General features: G+C 39.0%; 1 protein-coding gene across 2 annotated transcripts in view; it reads right to left on the bottom strand.

The window, feature by feature from the left end:
• Window positions 1–465: 465 nt before the first annotated feature.
• CUNH16orf87 (chromosome unknown C16orf87 homolog) overlaps window positions 466–20,177 on the bottom strand; it is a 37,689-nt gene continuing 17,977 nt past the window's right edge. Inside the window, exons 3-4 of one of the 2 annotated variants that reach the window (XM_008055015.1) lie at window positions 8,966–9,148; window positions 466–1,485 (exon numbers count right to left, since the gene is read on the bottom strand). In XM_008055015.1, coding sequence (XP_008053206.1) covers window positions 1,367–1,485; window positions 8,966–9,148 — 302 coding nt within the window. In that variant the 3' untranslated portion in view covers window positions 466–1,366. The remainder of the gene's footprint in view (window positions 1,486–8,965; window positions 9,149–20,177) is intronic. The other variant, XM_021710897.1, reaches the window with a different exon arrangement.

Genomic DNA, 20,177 nt, shown 5'->3' with positions numbered 1-20,177 from the left:
AAAGCCTCCAGGCTCAACTGGTCCTTCCGCCTAAGCCTCCCAAGTAGCTGGCACTACATGTGTATACCACCAAATCCGGCTAATTTTTTATTTTTTTGTAGAGACAAGGTTATATATGTTGTCTAGGCTGGTCTCAAGCTCCTGGGCTCATGTAATCCTCCTGCTTCAGCCTCCCAAATGCTGGGGTTACAGACGTGAGCCACCATGCCAGGCCAAGGGAGATTCTCTTAAGTAGAGGCTAAATGTAACTGATGACTATTTTATACAGACAACTTCCAAACAGAATGAGGTAGAGGGAATGAAAATAAGGTGAATTATTGTCTGGTCTGAATATGTTAATTATTAAACTAGTATGCCAAAATACATATGTATTTAGTACAAAATAAATCAAGTATAAATGGTTATATTTAACCCTAGCAAAATTAAGAATTTAAATATATTTTACAAACTCACTATAACAAAAAGTTTATAACACACTGTCATCTGCTCAGTTTCAATATTAATGTTTATTTTATTTTTCAGAGTGAGATTAACAATTTAAATAATTATCAGGATGTATAAATGAATATCCATTCAGATAAAACATTACTGCTTAAAAGTGGCTAAGAAATATTTTGCATTATAATAAATATATTTTATGTTTAGGTTAACAGGCACCATCTTGAGAGCAGAAAAGTTTTTTTTTAACCAATAAATAAATTACATTCAAGAAAACAAGGTGTTTTAAATCTGAAGTATGATATATTCTTAAATGTTTTTCTTCATATAGCACCCAAACTTCCAAACTGTTTAGAAAGTATTTCCTAAAATATAACTCATACTGTAAGTCATAAAAATAAAGGCCAAGAAAAAAATCAATTTAAGACAAAATTTACAGTTTATATTCTCAATTCCCCATTCAATAAAATAGCAATTGCCAATTTACTAAAAGTAAATGAACTGTATACAATCTGTTAGTGCTAAAAATCTGAAATATATATTTTTAAAAGTCACTCTTTCTGACAGTATTTAAAATATTGCATCTCTGGTGGCAAACCTGAAAACTATCACACATTGTATCTCCCTAGTTTTCATCCTTCCACCCCCACCCCTACCCCTTTGATCCTTTAACATCCATCCAGTATTTTTTTTTTGTAAATACACTTGCTTATAACCCAAACACAAAACACTGACAATACTCCTTAGTAAACAAGGAGATCCCCAAATAGTCCAAGCTTTGCTCCCAACATGTGGCACCAGCTAAATGATAGGGGAAACAATCAACGGCCCTTACTGATGCAGTCAGATGCTCCTGAGAGTCCACAACTGTTTGAGGATTTGCTGATATAATTCTGAAGAAAGCTGGAACAGATTTTGCAGACAAGTATCAGAGAATAAGTCTTTGATTGATAATTTTCCTATTTATTTCTGCCAAGGCGACTGAAAACACGAAAGCCTTTTCATCAGAGAGGTTAGCATAGATGTCAATTTCCTTTTCCTGTTTCTCTGTTAAAAGAAAAAGGAAAAGCTTAATATAAAGGCAATAGATGTAACAAATTTAACTTTTTTAAGCTTTTAAGTAGTTCATTAAATGACAACAGTATATATGTACTAAAATGTATATTTAATGCTATAAAGTACTATGCTATTGAACATTTTTTAAAAACTACACAAAGGAGTCACTGAAATGAAAAGTACATGTAAACTATATATTTTATACACACTGTGATAGCTACATCATTTCTATAAGAATCTCATTTCTCCTCACTAGTATGAGCTCAATGTCTCAATCAAAATGAATTTTCTCACTCTATAAGATAGTCCCTTGTAAACATCAATAGTGACTCTATGAATATATTAACATCTTCACCTTAGCCCTGCTATAGGAAAAAAGAATAACTGGCATTTATTTTCATTTTTTCCCTACTGGTTACAAAAGTAACCCAAGTTCAGGGGAGTAAATTTTTAAAATAAAGAAAACAAAATCACCTTTATCTCACGAATTAGCTAAATTTAACATTTTGGTGCATTTTCCAAATTCTTTTATTTTTGTTTATTTTTGGTTGACATTTTAATCTACACATAGAGTCCAATCATTTTTTCAAAACTTGTTTCAGAAAATGGAAATCATCCCCTCATGCACATTCCCACTCGCCAAATTCAACTACTTTTACTACTTTTTTCTATAACTACTTTTATTTTTCCCAATTCCTCCTTTTTGGTTTTACAAAAGCAAATCTATCTCTAAGTAACATTTTTATAAAATGCTACTTTTTTTTTTTTGAGTTGGAGTCTCACTCCATCGCCCAGGCTGGAATGCAGTGGCATGCTCACAGCCACCCTAGCGTCCATCTGCTTGGCTCTGGTGATTCATCTGCCTCAGCCTTCCAAGTAGCCGGAACTACAGGTGTGCGCTACCATGCCCAGCTAATTTTTTTATTGATTTATCGTAGAGATGAGGTCTCGCCACGTTGCCCAGGCAGTCCTCAAACCCATAGGCTCAGGCAATCCCCTCACCTCAACCTCTCAAAGTGCTAGGATTACAGGCTTGAGCTACTGCGCCTAGCCAAAATACTACTTCTTGATTTTAGGAATTATTTTTCTACTATGGAAAATAAGAATTATACTGTTTAGCATCTCTTGGCCTCACCATAAACACTCTGCCCATGCCCTCATCTTCCAATTATAGTTAAACCACAATTTAGTCTCACTCTGTAGCCCAGGCTGGAGTGCAATGGTATGCTCACAGCCACTACAGCCTCGACCTGCTGGGCTCAGGCAATCCTTCTGCTTCAGTCTTCCAAGTAGCTGGAACTATAAGCCTCGCCAAAATGCCCAGCTAATTTTTTGATCTGCTGTAGAGACGAGTCTCTCCAAGTTGCCCAGGCTGGTCTCCAACTCCTGGGCTCAGGCAATTCTCTCGCCTCCGCCTCTCAGTGTGCTGGGATTACAGACGTGAGCCACTGCACCCGGTCATCAATTTTCAGTGTTTACATTATTATTAGTATGGTAAGTGATTTCACTTTTCCTGTATATTGTTTTCCCTGAAGTGATTTCCCTTTTTTATCTGCTTGGTTTTCGTTCTGATTCAACTTAAACTCTTTCCTAATTGTATAAATCTTTCAGAATGTTTACACATATTAAGTATTTTATCAATTTTATCTTCCTAAAGAACTCTCTCCAAGTCTTTCACCCTGCTCCACTCTGAAATGGCTGCTCTCTAGGCCTACTGAACAAGTATCTTGTGCTCTTTCATCAGCATGATGCTGGAGAGTCCCCTCCTCTCTCAACTTGGAGTCTTTGTCCTAGATCTGAGAATCCTTTCATGGTTTTCTTCATTTTCGTGGCATATAACTTGCAGGAGCTTCCTGTGAAATGGAGCATGGGTAGGTTTTTTGGGACCCTGAACATGAGAAAGTAACTTCAGTCTACCTTCACACTAATTTATAGTTTGGTTGAGTAAAGAAAGGCTTGTAGGTTTCTTCTTAGAATTGTAAAGGCAATCAATTAATTGTCTTCTGACTACTGGTGCCACAGTTGAGAAAACTCAATTTTATTTATTTTTCTAAAATTACTCCTAAATTTACACACAGTGAAATACACAGATCCTTCAAGTGTACAGCTGGATGAGTTCTGACAAATGTACATACACATGTAAACCACAATATCATCAAGATACAGAACATTTTCTTCACTCTAGAAAACTCTTCATACTTCTTCCCTGTCAATCCCTCCCAAGCCCTATGAGCAACCACTGTTATGATTTCTATTATTCGATTTTTCATTTTGTCCGTTGTTAAACTTCATATAAATGGCATCCATGTAGTATATACTTTTTTGTGTCTAACTTCTTTTCCTCAGTATGCTTTTGAAATTCTATGTAAGCCGGGCTCGGTGGCTCAGCCTGTAATCCCGCGCCTTTGGGAGGCTGAGGTGAGTGGATTGCCTGAGCCTGCGGGTTTGCGACCTGCCTGAGCAACTTGGTGAGACCTCATCTCTACAATAAATCAAAAAATTAGCCGGGCGTGGTAGTGCACACCTGTAGTTCCAGCTACTTGGAAGGCTGAGGCGGAAGGATCGCCGGAGCCCAGCAGGTCGAGGCTGCGGTGACCGGGAGCAGCCACTGCACTCCAGTCTGGGCGACAGAGTGAGACTCCAACTCAAAAAAAAAGAAAAAAGAAAAAATAATGAGGTGGAAGAAAATTATAGTAGAGATAGTGATATTGTCCCATCAAGAAGAAAACAGGTGAACACAACAGAAAGTGATAGCGATGAAAGTGTTAGTAGTTTTGAAGAAGTAGACCACAACTATTGTCAAGTGAACGATGGGAAGATGCTACAAAAAAAAGATGCTCCTCCAGTAAGAATAAATTTTGTTGTTCATCTCGAACAATAGGACTACAAATAGCAAGTGATATAAGAGAACTGATGGACTATTTTGCTCTGTATTTTACAAATGAATTAGTGGATAGTGTAACAAAATAAACAAATCGTTATGTAGATGAAAAAATAAAGAAAAAGCAGTCATCACAAAACAGATTTGGCATAAGTGAGGAAATTTTTCTTCTGGGGACTAAAAATAAGTATTATTAACTTCTATATACCATACTGAGCCTCAAAAAAAAAAAGAAAGAAAAACTTATGTCTCATTTGAAATATGTCAAGCTTCTGATTAGAACTGGTTTTCAGGAATCATGAGTGTGTCCTTCCCACATTGTTGTTGAACAACAGACTGGACAATAAATTACATATTATTAATATGGAAGGAAGAATACAAGACTGCACTGTCTGCTCAAACAGTGCACTGGTTACAGTGGAAGACATCAAACAAATTACTACTGCACAACATGTATCGATGAACTTCAAATGCATGTCAGTAACTTTCACATGTTACCACATGTCAGAAAGAAATAAGATATGAAATTTTGATTTTTTTGTCATGAATAAGTTCCTCAATGTCCAAAACTCCATTATAAGCCAAATATCATTACAATAAAATAATTGATCCCAACACTATAGCATTTAATATGAAGTGATTCATCGTTCACTACTTCGTAAAAAACTGCAGTTGAGTTGCTGGTAGGTGATCCACAAGATGTCTTCAAGTGCAAAGGGTTAATGATAATTTAAATTTTTTTCTTCTTCCTGCAAAAACTTGTTTTCTCCAAGTTATTTTTTCTTTCCTATTGATTTGATCTTAATCTTTCATACCAGATGCTTTCCCCCAGATTCTGGGTAACTCTTGGCAATATGCTCATATTTAACAGTGTGACCAAGAAAGCTAATTAGAAGCAAGTATACATATGTGAAGCTGGACTGGAGTTATCAGATTAGGATGATCTGACCAGATCATTTTTCTGTGAAATCCCTAATGCAGGCATTTTTACTTTAGGCCTTTTCTCTTGGGCGGTTCAGATTCCTTAGAGAAGATATTTCCAAGTCTCTCCTACCTGGAAGATAAAAGCCTATCTCTAGAACTCAATATTTACTATGTCCAATTTTCACCTAGTTTTTCTGATTTTTTTTTTAAGTCAGAGTCTCACTCTGTCAGCCAGGGTGGAGTGCAGAGGCACACTCATGTACACTGCAGCCTTGACCTGCTGGGCTCAGGCAACTCTTCCACCTCAGCCTTCCAAGTAGCTGGAACTACAGGCACTCAACACCACGCCTAGCTACTTTTTTGATTTATTGTAGAGTCAGGGTCTCAACAAGTTGCCCAGGCTGGTCTCAAACCCTTGGGCTCAGACATTCCTCTCGTCTTAACCTCCCAAAGTGCTGAGGTTACAGGCGTGAGCCACCATGCCTGATCTTTTTCTTTTGTAGTCAAGGCCTCACCCTGTCATCCAGGCTAGAGTGCAGTGGCATGACAACAGCTCACAGCTGCCTCAACTTCCTGGGCTTAGGCAATCCTTCCACCTCAAGCTCCTGAGTAGCTGGGACAACAGGCATGTGCTACCACACACATCCGGCTTATTATTCTGAAAAGACAGGATCTCGTTATATTGCTTAGGTTGATCTCAAACTCCTGGGCTCAAACGATTCTCTTGCCTTGGCCTCCTTAAATTTTGGGATTACAGGCATGTGCCATCACACCTGGCGCCTGATTTTTTTCAAAAGATAAATGTAGGAGGTGAGGAGCAAGTTAAACAGTCCATTATTCATAGAGACTTTCAAACATTTTTCTTGTTTTCCACCTTACCTTCACCTCTACATTTAGGCATAACTGATACACAAATTATTGACCTTTCCATAGTTGTATAACAAAAATCAGGTTCTTTCTTAGATTTCCCCAAAGGAGTTTACTACATGTTTAACAATCTTTCCCTTTTCATTCTTCCTTCTTCCTATTCTTTTTAAAATAGAAAAGGCAGCCGGGTGTAGTAGCTCACTCCTATAATCCCAGCACGCTGGGAGACAAAGGCAAGAGAACAGTCTGAGTCCAGGGGTTTGAGACCAGCCTGGGCAACTTGGCAGACATTGTCTCTACAGTAAATAAAAAAATTAGCCAGGCGTGGTGGCACACACCTGTGGTTCCAGCTACTTGGAGGCTAAGGCAGAAGGATCGCCTGAGCCCAGCAGGTCAAGGTTGAGGTGATGGTGAGCGTGCCACTACCCTCCAGCCTGGGCAACAGAGTGAGACTCTGACTCAACAAAAATAAAACAGAGAAGGTAATTTTTAAAAGTTTAAAAAAAAAACAACACATTGTCAGGTTTTCCTTAAAATTCTTATGTCAGAATAAAGTTAAAGCTTGTTTTAACATTTTCAAGTATCCTAAGAGCAGGAAACCAAAAAACAAACAAACAAACAAAAACTAAATAGCTAATAGGAGCATATGGAAGAAGTCTACTCTAAAACATACAGACAATTTAAGTTTACAAGCCCGATCCATATTATATTTAGAGAACAATAGCTTACATCAAGGAAAGGCAAACCACACAGCCCAGGTGCCAAATCTGGCCCACCACCTGTTTTTATAAAGTCTTACTGGAATACAGCCATACCCATTAATTTACATATTGCTATGGCTGCTTTCCAGCTACAATGACAGAGCTGAGTCATTATGACAGAAATAGCATGACCCACAAAGCCTAGAATATCCACTATCTGACTCTTTACACAAAAAGTGACTCCTTGCCCCCAGTCTGCATTAAAGCACTCCAGTTTGTGCTACAAAAACTGCTTTAAGCAATTTCTTGCAATCTATATCAACAGCATCTGTATCAACAGCATTTTAATAAATTAAAAGCATGTCTCACTAAAGACAGCTTTCTTAAACCTAGCACAACAATACAGACTTCAGTTCCCCAACTAAAAGACTGTCCTTATCTGTTCTCTCATCTCCCCTCACCCACCATCAGAAGCATTCCTTCTCTGTCCTTTTAGTTACTACATTCCCTTTATTTCAACTGAAAACAATGTTCTGTTTTCTGGGTCTTTTCTTTTTCCTCTGTTGATGTTTTCTTACCCACCTTCCCCTCCAAAATAGTCTTTGGTATAGGTTTCTGATCATCCTATTAAGGAAGTATATTCAAATTGAGAAAATAATTCAAACTCTCCGGAAGAGCAGAAGGAAAGAGAAAAGGCAGTAAAATTACTCAAGGAATAAGGAGTATCTAAGCACATCCTTCATAGAATACAGTTAAATATTATATTAGCTATATAATATTAATACACCTTTAACTAGGAATAGCTATACATCAATCAAGTTGTTTTCTCTAACAGTAGTAACTTTATTCAAATGAAAGCACACAAAGCAGAGAGAAATGATATACAGGTAGAAATTTTTCACTGTATAAAGTAAGAGAAATGTACATTTATACAGAAAGCACTTGAGTGTCTAAGACCAAACATCTGAAAAAGCAAAGCATAACTCACATAATGTAGGAAATTATAAATGCATGTCAATGAAGTCAAAATCTCCTCAACAGAGTTTTTTAAAGAATAATATTGAGCAACTATCCCTTTTTCTCATTAGTTACTGGCTTGAAAGTCTCATAAGTATATTCTTGGGCATATATGGGTTCATTATACTATTCTTCCTACTCTTGTATAAATTGAAATTTTCCATAAGTTTTATAAAAGATGCATAATTCAAAAAAAGATAAGCTGAGGTTTTAGTTAATGGCTAAAAACAAGTTACTGGTGGTACACTTATCAGAATAAAGGAGAATACCTGTAATGAGAAATATCAACACACTTTGGAACAAGAAGAATTCACCTAACTATGCAAAAGCTGCCTCAAAAGAGGAAGCACACAAATCTCCCAATAAGTAATTTAAGAATCCACCAGAAACACTTTCAACAGTGAACTTTTAAAAACTCACAGCATAACAGTTTGAAATAAGTCATAGCCGGGTTCGGTGGCTCAGCCTGTAATCCCACGCTTTGGGAGGCCGAGGTGAGTGAATTGCCTGAGCCTGAGGGTTCAAGACCCGCCTGGGCAACTTGCCGAAACCTCATCTCTACAGTAAATTTTTAAAAAAATCAGCCGGGTGTGGTAGTGCACCCTGTAATTCCGGCTACTCAGTAGGGTGAGGCGGAAGGATCACTGGAGCCCAGCAGATGGAGGCTGCAGTGGCCGGGAGCGTGCCACTGCACTCCAGTCTGGGCAACAGAGTGAGATGCCAACTCAAAAAAAAAACAAAAGAAATAAGTCATAACAGAACTAACACTTGTCATTAAAAAACAAAATACAATCATTTTAACAGGCTGCTCCAGGAATTCACAAATTATCTCTGAACTCTACTACCATCAGTTTATAGTACAGTGAGTTTACCTAGTATAAATCTTTAGGTTTCCAATAAGAATTAAATTTCTGTGATTAAAAAAAGCATCTACCATAGAGAAAATACTTTCAAACTAAAATATGAGTTATGATTTTAAGTCTAAAAGTTCAGTGCTTCCACTTTCTTCACTACTCTCTAAGACCCCAGATCAATTTAATAATTAGAAGGAAAAAAAAAGCCTGCTTGTATTTATCCATACCTCTTTCTTCCTCATGTTTTTTGGCAGATGCACTTTTAGGTCTTCCTCTTCCTCGTCTGATATGATCTGAATGGCTGTTACTTCGAGACCTTTTTCTGTTTTCTAAATCTTTATTTACTGTAGAATTTATCTTCTCTCTCCTAACTCTCTCTGTTCGCCTCCTCTTGGCCTCATGCTTGTTTTCTGTATGGATGAATAAAAGTGATATATTTTAGGGCTTAAAAAGAACTGTTTGCCCAAGTTCTCATTGTCTTCCTTTTTCTTTCTAAATAGCACTAGGGTATGCTTCCTGGCATATTTTATAAAACTACAACCATAATATCCCCCCCACATACATAAGAAAAAAGGAAATTCACAGAATTCAGATCCACATAACACATGACATAGGAGGGATCTTGGAGGAGAAAACAAGTTTCTTCATTTAGCAACTTCAATTTCAGGTCCTACAAGTTCACATAATTCCACAGCAACCCTTCTGCCTTTTTTCTCCCTGTTTCCAGGCTAAAAGTGATGAAGTATTAGAAAAAGGAAAAATTCCAAACCTTGTTGCCCACTAACTGTATTAAAGATTGAAATGTCAAATATGCAGAAGCAAAACTGACCTTAGTTATAATAAAGATTACAATAAAAATAAAATAGAGCTGGGGTCGGTGGCTCGGCCTGTAATCCCGCACCTTTGGGAGGCTGAGGTGAGTGGATTGCCTGAGCCCGCGGGATCGAGACCCACCTGGGCAGCGAGACTTCATCTCTACAGTAAATCAAAATATCAGCCGGGAGTGATAGTGCGCGCCTGTAATTCCGGCTACTCAGAAGGCTGAGGCGGAAGGATCCCTGGAGCCCAGCAGGTCGAGGCTGCGGTGGCCAGGAGCGGCCACTGCACTCCAGTCTGGGCGACAGAGTGAGACTCCAACTCAAAAATAAATAAATAAATAAAACAGAAAGCATCCATATAAAATATAAAAACACTACAGAAGTAAAAACTACCGTCTTGTCTTTCACTTTCGTCACATGAGGTAATTTTTTATCAAGAGCATGATGTTCCATAAATGGAATAGCAATAGGAGAACTCTGCCAAATACAGTGATGTAATTAATGCAAGAATCCAATCCTACCACTCTAAACAAATCAAATGGTGGATAAGACAAATACATTTTTAAAAAAAGGCAGAACAAAACACCTTGTTTTGATACATACTTGAACTCAAAAGCAAGAAAGAGAATCCCTCACAGTGTTAAGGGGCCTAACAAACAGGAGAATTTATATCCAAGAACTGAAGGGAATAATTTGAAAGGCTACAGAGTAAGTAAGCTTGACAGACAACTATAAAAAATAAATAAGTAAAATAGCCAGGTTCAGCAACTTGTGCCTATAATCCCAGCAATTCCAGGAGGATTGCTTGAGACCAGGAGTTCAAGACCAGTCTGGACAACATAGCAAGCCCCCCCCCCGTGTCCCCTCCCACTGTGGGAGCTTTTCTGTCTTCTCAATAAATCCTGTTTTCTCACTTTCCGGCAAAAACAAAACAAAACAAAAACCAGACTAACAAAAAAGTTAACATAGTAACAATTATTTCTAAATACTATATCCTTGAAGAATTAGTTAATTCTAGATTTCTGATTAGACCTACATCAGACGATATAACAACATTTAATTGCAGGAAAGTTAGAGACAACCAAGATCCTGTTAAAAGACAGGCCAACTTGAAGAGGTTTCCACTGACTATTATAAAATCTGAACATCAATAAAAATAACAGATTGAAACATATCAAATATATGAGTACATGGCATTAAAAGTAAAAACTACTTTACCACCATAGGAAAATACCAAACAACAAAATTCATTACACCTTGAAAACCTAAACAGGCTGGGTTCAGTGTCTCTGCCTGTAATCTCAGTACCTTGGGAGGCCAAGGCAAGTGGATTGCCTAAGCCCATGGGTTCGAGAACAGCCCAGGCAACTTGGTGAGACCTAGTGTCTACAATAAATCAAAAATTAGCCGGGCATGGTAGCGCACGCCTGTAGTTCTAGCTACTTGAAAGGCTGAGGTGGAAGGATCGCCTGAGCCCACAGGTCGACACTGGGGTGGCCACGAGCGTGCCACTGCACTCCAGCCTGGGTGAAGGAGTGAGACTCCAACTCAAAAAGAAAAAAAAAAAAAAGAGAAGAAAACAAACAAAGGGAAAGAATAAAACATCTATCCTGCTTTTTCTATTCAAACTATACTGTTCACTGGGTTACCAAATCACAGATGAAAAGAAGTTTCTCATTTTAAAATTATTAAAGCTGCCGGGCATGGTGGCTTGCACTTGTAATACCAGCACTGTAGGAGGTGGAGGCGCCAAGATTGCCTGAGTCCAGGGGTTAGAGACCAGCCCAGGCAACCTGGCAAGACTTTGCCTCTAGAATAAATAAAAATTTTTTTTTAAATTAGCTGAATGTGGTGGCGCATGCCTGTAGTTCCTACTACTTGGAAGGCTGAGGTGGAAGGATCATCTGAACCCAGCAGGTCAAGGCTGCGGTTGCCATGAGCATGCCACTATACTCCAGCCTGGGCAACAGAGTGTTACTCCAACTCAAAAAAAAAAAAAAAAAAGAATTATTAAAGCTCATAAATGAAGGAATTATAGATTCAGAGTATCACCATTTTTAGCCTGCAATGGACTACAGATTTAAGCACTAAACATCAACAGCTGCTAACATCACTAAAAGACAGATAAGCAGACCTAAGTGCCTCTGAAACAAGTCTACATCACCACCTATTAAGTAGTCTTGTCCAAATATCTTCAGCCCTTAGATCCAACTTATAACTTACAGGAAAAACAGAAGTCATTTGAGAAATGTGTTAACTTACACCATGGGAAAACATACAAATGAACAGGTGGCGCAATTTCTTGAACTTACAAAAATAAAAGTAAAAATAATTAAAAAGAGAACTAAAAAAGATATCATTCATATGCAATTTGTGTATGCAATTTGAAATATGTTTTTAAAACTTTAAGATAATTTATGAGAAAATGGAAAATTTGAATCCTAATCAGATATTTGATAGTAAAAGAATTATTTTTATGTTTTAATGGTATTATGCTTATATTTTTAAAGGTTTATCTTTAAAACCATGTAACAAAATATTTATACCTGAAATTATATGGGATTTGCTTCAAAATAATGCAAAGGAAGAGGTAGATGGATATGGATGGGGCAGGGTTGGTCACTTTCTACTTTTGTATATGCTTAGAATTTCTCAGATTAAAAGAAATAGTGATAAGCTTTATATAGTATTCCTCTTAAAGTTTAACACTGAATTTAGGATTGTTCCTCCAGCTACCCACCTATCTCTGCAAACCTTTCCACAGTCAAACTTCCCAAAAGAGGTGCCTATACTTTATACCTTCAGTTTGTCACCTCCCATTCAATCTACTCCAGATATAAGTCCTAACCCAATAAAACCGGTAATCAAAAACAAAAACCTATTATCAAATCCAACAGACATCTTACTTTTTTATCACCTTACAACATCCCTTATAAATCCAACAAAGATGGCCAGGCATGGTGGCATGCATCTGTAGTCCCAGCTACGTGGGAGGCTGAAATGGAAGGATTGCCTGAGCCCAGGAGGTCAAGGCTATGGTGAGCCATGATCATGCCACTGTACTCCAGCCTGGGCAAGAGAGTGAGACCCTGACTCAAAATAAAACAAAACAAAACAAAACAAAAAAGCATGGGCAACAGAGTAAGAGTTCATTTCTACAAAAAATAGCCAGGAATTGATGACAAGCACCTGTAGTGCCAGCTACTTGGAAGGCTGAGGAAAAAGAATCACTCAAGTGAAAGAGGTTGAGGCTGCAGGTGAGCCATGATCATGCCACTGCACTCCAGGTTGTGTGACAGAGTGAGACCTCGACTCAAAAAAACAAAAAAAAAACACCAACAACAGCAATAAAAAATCAGACAGCATAGCTCCCCTTCTAAAGTCTTTCATAAGCTTTTCATCGTATTTAGAATAAAGTCAACATTCCTTTCCAAAGATCACAGGTCCCCATAACATCTTGCATTCACCTCTTTCTCCAATTTTATCACATACCATTCACCACTTTGTTTACTACACTCCAGGCATACTTTTCTTTTAATAAAACAAGCTCCTCCCTCCACTTTATATATCTGCTAATCCTTGTACCTAGTACTCTCTTCCCAAGGCTCTTCATGAGACAGGCATTTTTTTTTCTTAAAATATTAAAGGACATTCACTCTGAATCTTTCAGTCCAAATTACTTCCTACAACCTATTCCTACTATAATGTTATTTACTTATATGCTCAATATGTCTTCCTCATCAAAATATAAGCTTTAGGAAAGGTGAGACTCATTTGTCTATCTTATTTACAAAACCTAGAACATTTCCTACACTTATTAAGTACTGCTGACTAAATAAAATCAGACTGAGCACATGCATGTACCTCATACCTTCTCAAAATCCTACTGAAATGAGAAAAAACATGGGAAAAAAAGAAAGGAAAACATACCCGTAGTGCTGGAAACAAAAAAAGATAATGATCTGAAATTGTAGAATTTCAGCAAACTGATTATTCTGATAAGAAACAATAGAAGAAACTATAATACAAAACAGGAATAAGTGATGACTCCTATAGAAGGAAGAGCTGTTCTTCCCAAAGGAGTCCCAAAGATAATCCCAGGATAGGAAAAAAGTACAATAAGGGAAAGCAGGCCATCGGGTGACCATCAGAATAACTCTAGGTCTACCGGAGGACAGTTGGGCCTGTGTCTGCAGAGCAACTGACAGAATGAAGTAAAAGCTTTCAGGAACATGTAAGAGCAACATGCAAGAGAGCATCAAACTGCCCGAACACAGGAAGAAGGCAGCTCCTCATAGGAATGAAATATTTAAGAGATTTCACATTCTGCCCGAGGATGATGTTTTCCTTTTATTTTGGTCTGCCTGCTTACCTAATTTATATCTAAAAAACCTGCCACTAAACTCTTCCCAATGATACATTAAAGAGACACGTCAAAATAAGGCTTTTGAAACAGACTGGGATATTTATGTACACTATCTACATTGATAAAACAAGTCGTTCATTTATAAATATCATATCAACAGGTAGTTATGTATTAACAGCTATATGAGGAAAATAAAAAGCATGAGAGAAGTACCAAGATAAAACAGGAAGAACAAAGGTAGTTCAGGAGACAAGAAAAAAAAAATTTAAACACTCTCATGTATCTTAAGATCTGAAAGGAGATATCATTAATAGGATTCTTTTGCAGCCAGGTGCAGTGGCTCACACCTGTAATTCTAGCACTTTGGGAGGCGGAGGCAAGAGGCTTGCCTAAGTCCAGGGTTCAACACCATCCTGGGCAACTTGGCGAGACCTCGTCTCGACAATAAATAAAAAAATTAGCTGTGTGTGGTGGCACATGCCTGTAGTTCCATCTACTTGGAAGGCTGAGGCAGAAGGACCATCTGATCCCAGCAGATTAAGGCTGCAGTAGCCATGAACGTGCCACTGCACGCCAGCCTTGGTGACAGCGAGACTCCTACTCAAAAAAAAAAAAAAGATTCTTTTGCAGAAATAAAAACTTCCATCCTAAAATTCATATGGAATCTCAAGGGATCACAAATAGCCAAAGCACTCTTGAAAAAATATAAAGTTGGAGGTCCCACACTTCCTGATTTCAAAACTTACTACAGAGCTAAAGCAATCAAGACAGTGGTGTTGTCATAAAGACAAATATATAGATTAATGGAATAAAACTAAGAGCTCAGAGTGGTCAAAGGTTTTCTTTTCTTTTCTTATTTTTAGTTGAAGTCTCTCTCTTGTTGCCCAGGCTGGAGTACAGTGGCATGCTCATGGTCACTGTAGCCTTGACCTGCTGGGCTTAGGTGATCCTTCCGCCTCAGTCTTCCAAGTAGCTAGAACTACAGGCATGTACCACCACGTCCAGCTAAGAATTGTCAATAAAAGTCCAAGACAATTTAGGGAGTAAAATACATTATTTTCAACAAATTGTACTAGGAAAACCGGGTAGCTACCCTTACCTTACACTGTATACAAAAATTAACTCAAAATGGAACAAACAGCTAAAACTATAACTCTTAAAAAAATACGCCAAAACCAGAAAATAGTGCTGAAGAGAATATGGAGATATTAGAACCTTTGTATGCTGCTAGTAGAAATGTAAAATGGTGCAGCTGCTCTGGAAAACAACAAAGTATGCCTTCAAAAAATTAAAAATAGAAATTCCATCCGATCCAGCAATTCCACTTCTGGGTATATACACCAAAGAAATGAAAGTGGGGACTCAAATAGATACTTATATACCCATGTTCATAGCAGCATTATTCACAAAAGCTGAAAGGTGAAAACAACTCAAGCATCCATCAATGAATAAATAAAATGTGGTATATGCATACAGTGGAATATTACACAACCTTAAAAAGAAAATTCTGATGTATGTTTCAACATGGACGAAACCTTGAAGACACTGTGCTAAGTGAAATAAGCTCAATGCAAAAGGACATGTAGTATATTGTATGATTCCATTTATATGAGGTAACTAAAGTAGTGAAATCTACAAACAAATAAAGTGTGACAGTAATAACCTGGGCAACTGGGAGAAGGAATGGGGAGTCACTGTTTAAGAGACACAGAGCTTCAGTTTGGGAAGATAAAGTCTGGAGATGGAGAGTGGTGACAGTTAAGTATACAATATGAATGTATTTAATGCCACTGAACTATACACTTAATGGTTAAAATGGGTCTGGGCATGGTGGCTCACACCTGTAATCCCAGCATTTTGGGAGGCTGAGACAGGCCAAGGCTGCCATAACCTGTGATTGTCGTGATCATGCCACTGCACTACAGCCGGGTGACAGAGTGACACCCCATCTCAAAAAAAAGGGTTAAAATGGCAAATTTTGTTATAGATGTTACCACAGTATTTTTAAAAATAAGAGTCTATAAAAAAGAAATTAGAAAACAAAACTGTCTACCAAAGTTAAAGTGCTAAAGATAAATTAAATAATTCTAATGACAGAATTACAAATCTTAAAAAGGGTAATCAACAAAATTTCCTGGAACAAAGCAAAACAACAAAAAGAATATGTGACAGAAAATGAAGCGAAATGAAGGAATAATCCAAAAAATTTAATAAATGTCTATGACAGAATTACTAATTATCTACCCAATATATTTATTCTCTTCCTCTTCATTAAGAATAGAACTCAGTCAGGCATAGTAGCTCAAATCTGTAATCCCAGCACTTTGGGAGGTGGGGGCAAGAGGATTGCCTGAGCTCAGGGGTTCAAGACAAGACTGGACAACTTGGCAAGACCTTGTCTCTAGAATAAAATAAAATAAAAAACTAGCCGGGTGTGGTGGTGCACACCTGTAGTTCTAACTACTCGGAAGGCTGAGGCAAAAGGATCACCTGAACCCAGTAGGTCAAGACTGCAGTGGTAGTGAGAGTGTCACTACACTCCAGCCTGGGTGACAGAGTGAGACTCCAACTCCAAAAAAAAAAAAAAAAGGAACAGAATCTCATTCTGTAACTAAAATATATATACAGTCTCAAGACTCTTCTGCAGGTGAGGTAGCCACGAAACCCAGCTCTGGCCAATGGCATGTAAGTGAACCGGGCAAAGTTTCCAGAAAGGATTTTTTCAAGAGGATAAGCGGCGCTGGCATGCCCGCCCCCCAACTCCCCCCCACCCCACCCCCATCCCACTGCCCTTCCCTCTTCTTCTTTCTTGGAATGCTTAAGGTGAACAGTGAGAATGAAAGCTACTTCTTAGGATGGAAGAAAGAGAACAGATTAGGTCCTTGATGACATCATTGAGGCACTAGTCCAGTACCATCTAACCTAATCCTTTTTCACAAATAGAAAAATTGCACCATCCAATACACTGTCAGTTTCTGTGGAATGCAATCCTGACATATCAGCAATAAGAATGCTAGAATGAGCCAGGCTTGGTGTGGCTCAGCCTGTAATTCCGCGCCTTTGGGAGGCTGAGGTGAGTGGATTGCCTGAGCCCGCGGGTTCGAGACCCGCCTGGGCAACTTGGTGAGCCCTCATCTCTACAATAAATCAAAAATCAGTCGGGTGTGGTAGCATGCGCCTGTAATTCCGGCTACTCGGAAGGCTGAGGTGGAAGCATCGTCGGAGCCCAGCAGGTCGAGGTTGTGGTGGCCGGGAGCGGCCACTGCACTCCAGTCTGGGCAACAGAGTGAGACTCCAACTCAAAAAAAGAATGCTAGAATGAAAACAAAAGAGAATGAGGAAGAAGCAATAATGGATAAAAACTTCCCTGAGTTGAAGGCTTGAGCTTTCAGATGGAAAGGACCTAGTGAGTGCCAAGGAAGAATGAGAACAACATTAATATGTGAATACAAAGACATTCTCCACAATGAAAGACAGGAAATGTACCAAAACATGTCTTTTCTGGAAACTTTCTTCCAGGAATGAAAACAATTTCTGGGAAATTTGCTCAAAAAAAACCCAAAACACACACAGGTTAAAAAGAACAAAGGCAGCCAAGTGTGGTGGCTCATGCCTATAATCCCAAAACTTTGAGAGGCAGAGGCAAGAGTATTCCCTGAGCTCAGGGGTTCAAGACCAGCCTGGGCTACTTGGCGAGACCTCATCTCTACAATAAATCAAAAAATTAACTAAGTGTGGTGGTGCGCAACCCTAGTTCCAGCTACTTGAAGGCTAAGGTGGAAGAACTGCCTGAGCCCAGCAAGTCAAGGTTGCAGTGGCTGTAAGCATGCCACTGCACTCCAGCCTGGGTGACAGAGTGAGACTCCGGGACTCAATTTAAAAAAAGAAAAAGAACAAGAACAAAGACATAGTATTTAAGCAAAAGTGGGATTACCATGGGAGTACAGTGGAAAGAAATCCTTGTATGACAGCTGTGCAGCAGACCTAAAAACAATCAGTCTTAATTAGAAGCCAAAGGACTCTGTGATAAACGTATGCATATTTTTCATCAAAATAAATAAATAGGTTGGGCGCAATGGCTCAAGCCTGTAATCCCAGCACTTTGGGAGGCCAAGGTGAACAGATTGCCTGAGCCCACGGTTCGAGAACAGCCTGGGCAATTTGGTGAAACCTCATCTCTACAATAAATCAAAAAATTAGCTGGGTATGGTAGTGAACGCCTGTAGTTCTGGCTAGTTGGAAGACTGAGGGGGAAGGTCACCACCTGAGCCCCGCAGGTCGATGCTGGAGTTGTCATGAGTATGCCGCTGCACTCCAGCCTGGGTGACAGAGTGAGACTCCAACACAAAGTAAATAAATAAATAAATAAAAATAAACAAATAAATAAAAGCCAGTTCCACATATAACTGTATAGCACATTTATGCAATTAGCATGTAAGGAACAATGCTTTCTGAAATAACAAAAACAAATTCCATTGCAAAATAATTCAAATTTGAGGACCACTTATACAACTTAAGGTGTAATAATTTCTCCATTTTTTTTCCCCTTAACTGAAGGAACTGTCATTTACAGACTTCTTTATCAGGCTTTGCCTGTTAACTTAGCTTAGAGAATAATTTAGGTTTAACTTTTTCCCCCTTTTCCTTCCCCCAATAAAAAAATGGGGAGGTTGTTTATTTGACTATGTTTACCCTGAAGCTTATACTCACTGAAAAATATACAGTGCCGGGCTCAGTGGCTCAGCCTGTAATCCCCCGCCTTTGGGAGGCTGAGATGAGTGGATTGCCTGAGCTCATGGGTTCGCGACCTGCCTGGGCAACTTGGTGAGACCTCATCTCTACAATAAATAAAAAAAAATTAGATGGATGTAGTAGCACACGCCTATAGTTCCAGCTACTTGGAAGGCTGAGGCAGAAGGATCGCCAGAGCCCAGCAGGTCGAGGCTGCGGTAGCTGGAAGCGGCCACTACACTCCAGTCTGGGTGACAGAGTGAAACACCAACTCAAAAGAAAAAGAAAGAAAAGAAAAGAAAAACATAGTAACAATACTGATTAGTAAAGCAATCCATTTCCTACTTTGTAACATTTTTTTTTCTTACCTTTAGAGGAATTCTCACATTTAGAATTTCACTTAGAAATTCATTTCGTTTTTTTTTTTTTTGAGTCGGGGTTTCACTCTCTCACCAAGGCTGGAATGCAGTGATGTGATCATCGACATCACACCTCACAGCAGCCTTGACCTCTTGGGCTCAGGCAATCCTTCTACCTCAGTATCCCAAGTAGCTAGGACTACAGGCACCTGCCACCATGCCTGGCTAATTTTTAAATTTTTTGTAGAGACAAGGTTTTGCTCTGTTACCCAAGCTGATCTTGAACTCCTGTACCCAAGCAATCCACCTTCCTGGGCCTCCTAAAGTGCCTTGCCTATTTTTTTTTTTTGAGTTGGGGTCTCCCTCTGTCACCCAGGCTGGAGTGCATGCTCACGGTCACGGCAGCCTCAACCTGATCCTTCTGCCTCAGCCTTCCAAGTAGCTAGAACCATAGGCACGCGTCACCATGCCCAGTAAATTTTTTGATTTATTGTAGAGATAAGTTCTCACCAAGTTGCCCAGGCTGGTCTCAAACCCATGGGCTCAGACAATCCTCTCACCTCGGCCTCCCAAAGTGCTGGCATTATAGATGCAAGGCACTGAGCCCAGCCTTGGCCTCAGTTTTAAGGAAAGTAAATTAACAGATAATTTACAGAAGAAATGAAAGTGGACAATCCTCTTGCCTCTGCCTCCCAAAGTGCTGGCATTAAAGGCGTGAGTCATCGAGTCCAGCCCAAGGCTACCTTTTAAATCCTCAGTCAACCATTCAATTTAGAAATGAAATTCTAAATGAGTGAAATTTTTAAAAATTCATTTCATACAAAAAAGAGGAAAAACACACACCTAACTCACTTAGAAAGTTGTCAAAAAATAATCATCTTGAGGCTTTAGGCACTCGTACAAAACACTGAACATTTCTTAACACTCATCTCTTCCTCTCACCAAAATTTATTTTTTATTTTTTATTTTTTGAGTTCGAGTCTCACTCTGTCGCCCAGACTGGAGTGCAGTGGCCGCTCCCGGCCACCGCAGCCTCGACCTGCTGGGCTCCAGCGATCCTTCCGCCTCAGCTTTCCAAGCAGCTGGAATTACAGGCATGCGCTACCACGCCCGGCTGATTTTTTGATTTATTGTAGAGATGAGGTCTCGCTGCCCAGGCGGGTCT

This window comes from Carlito syrichta, unplaced genomic scaffold (genome assembly GCF_000164805.1).
Source record: "Carlito syrichta isolate Samal-C Ts95f unplaced genomic scaffold, Tarsius_syrichta-2.0.1 Scaffold301634, whole genome shotgun sequence".
In the NCBI taxonomy this organism is placed as follows: domain Eukaryota; kingdom Metazoa; phylum Chordata; class Mammalia; order Primates; family Tarsiidae; genus Carlito; species Carlito syrichta.
Note: the sequence above shows the minus strand (reverse complement) of the source record. Positions and strands in the feature narration are given on the sequence as shown.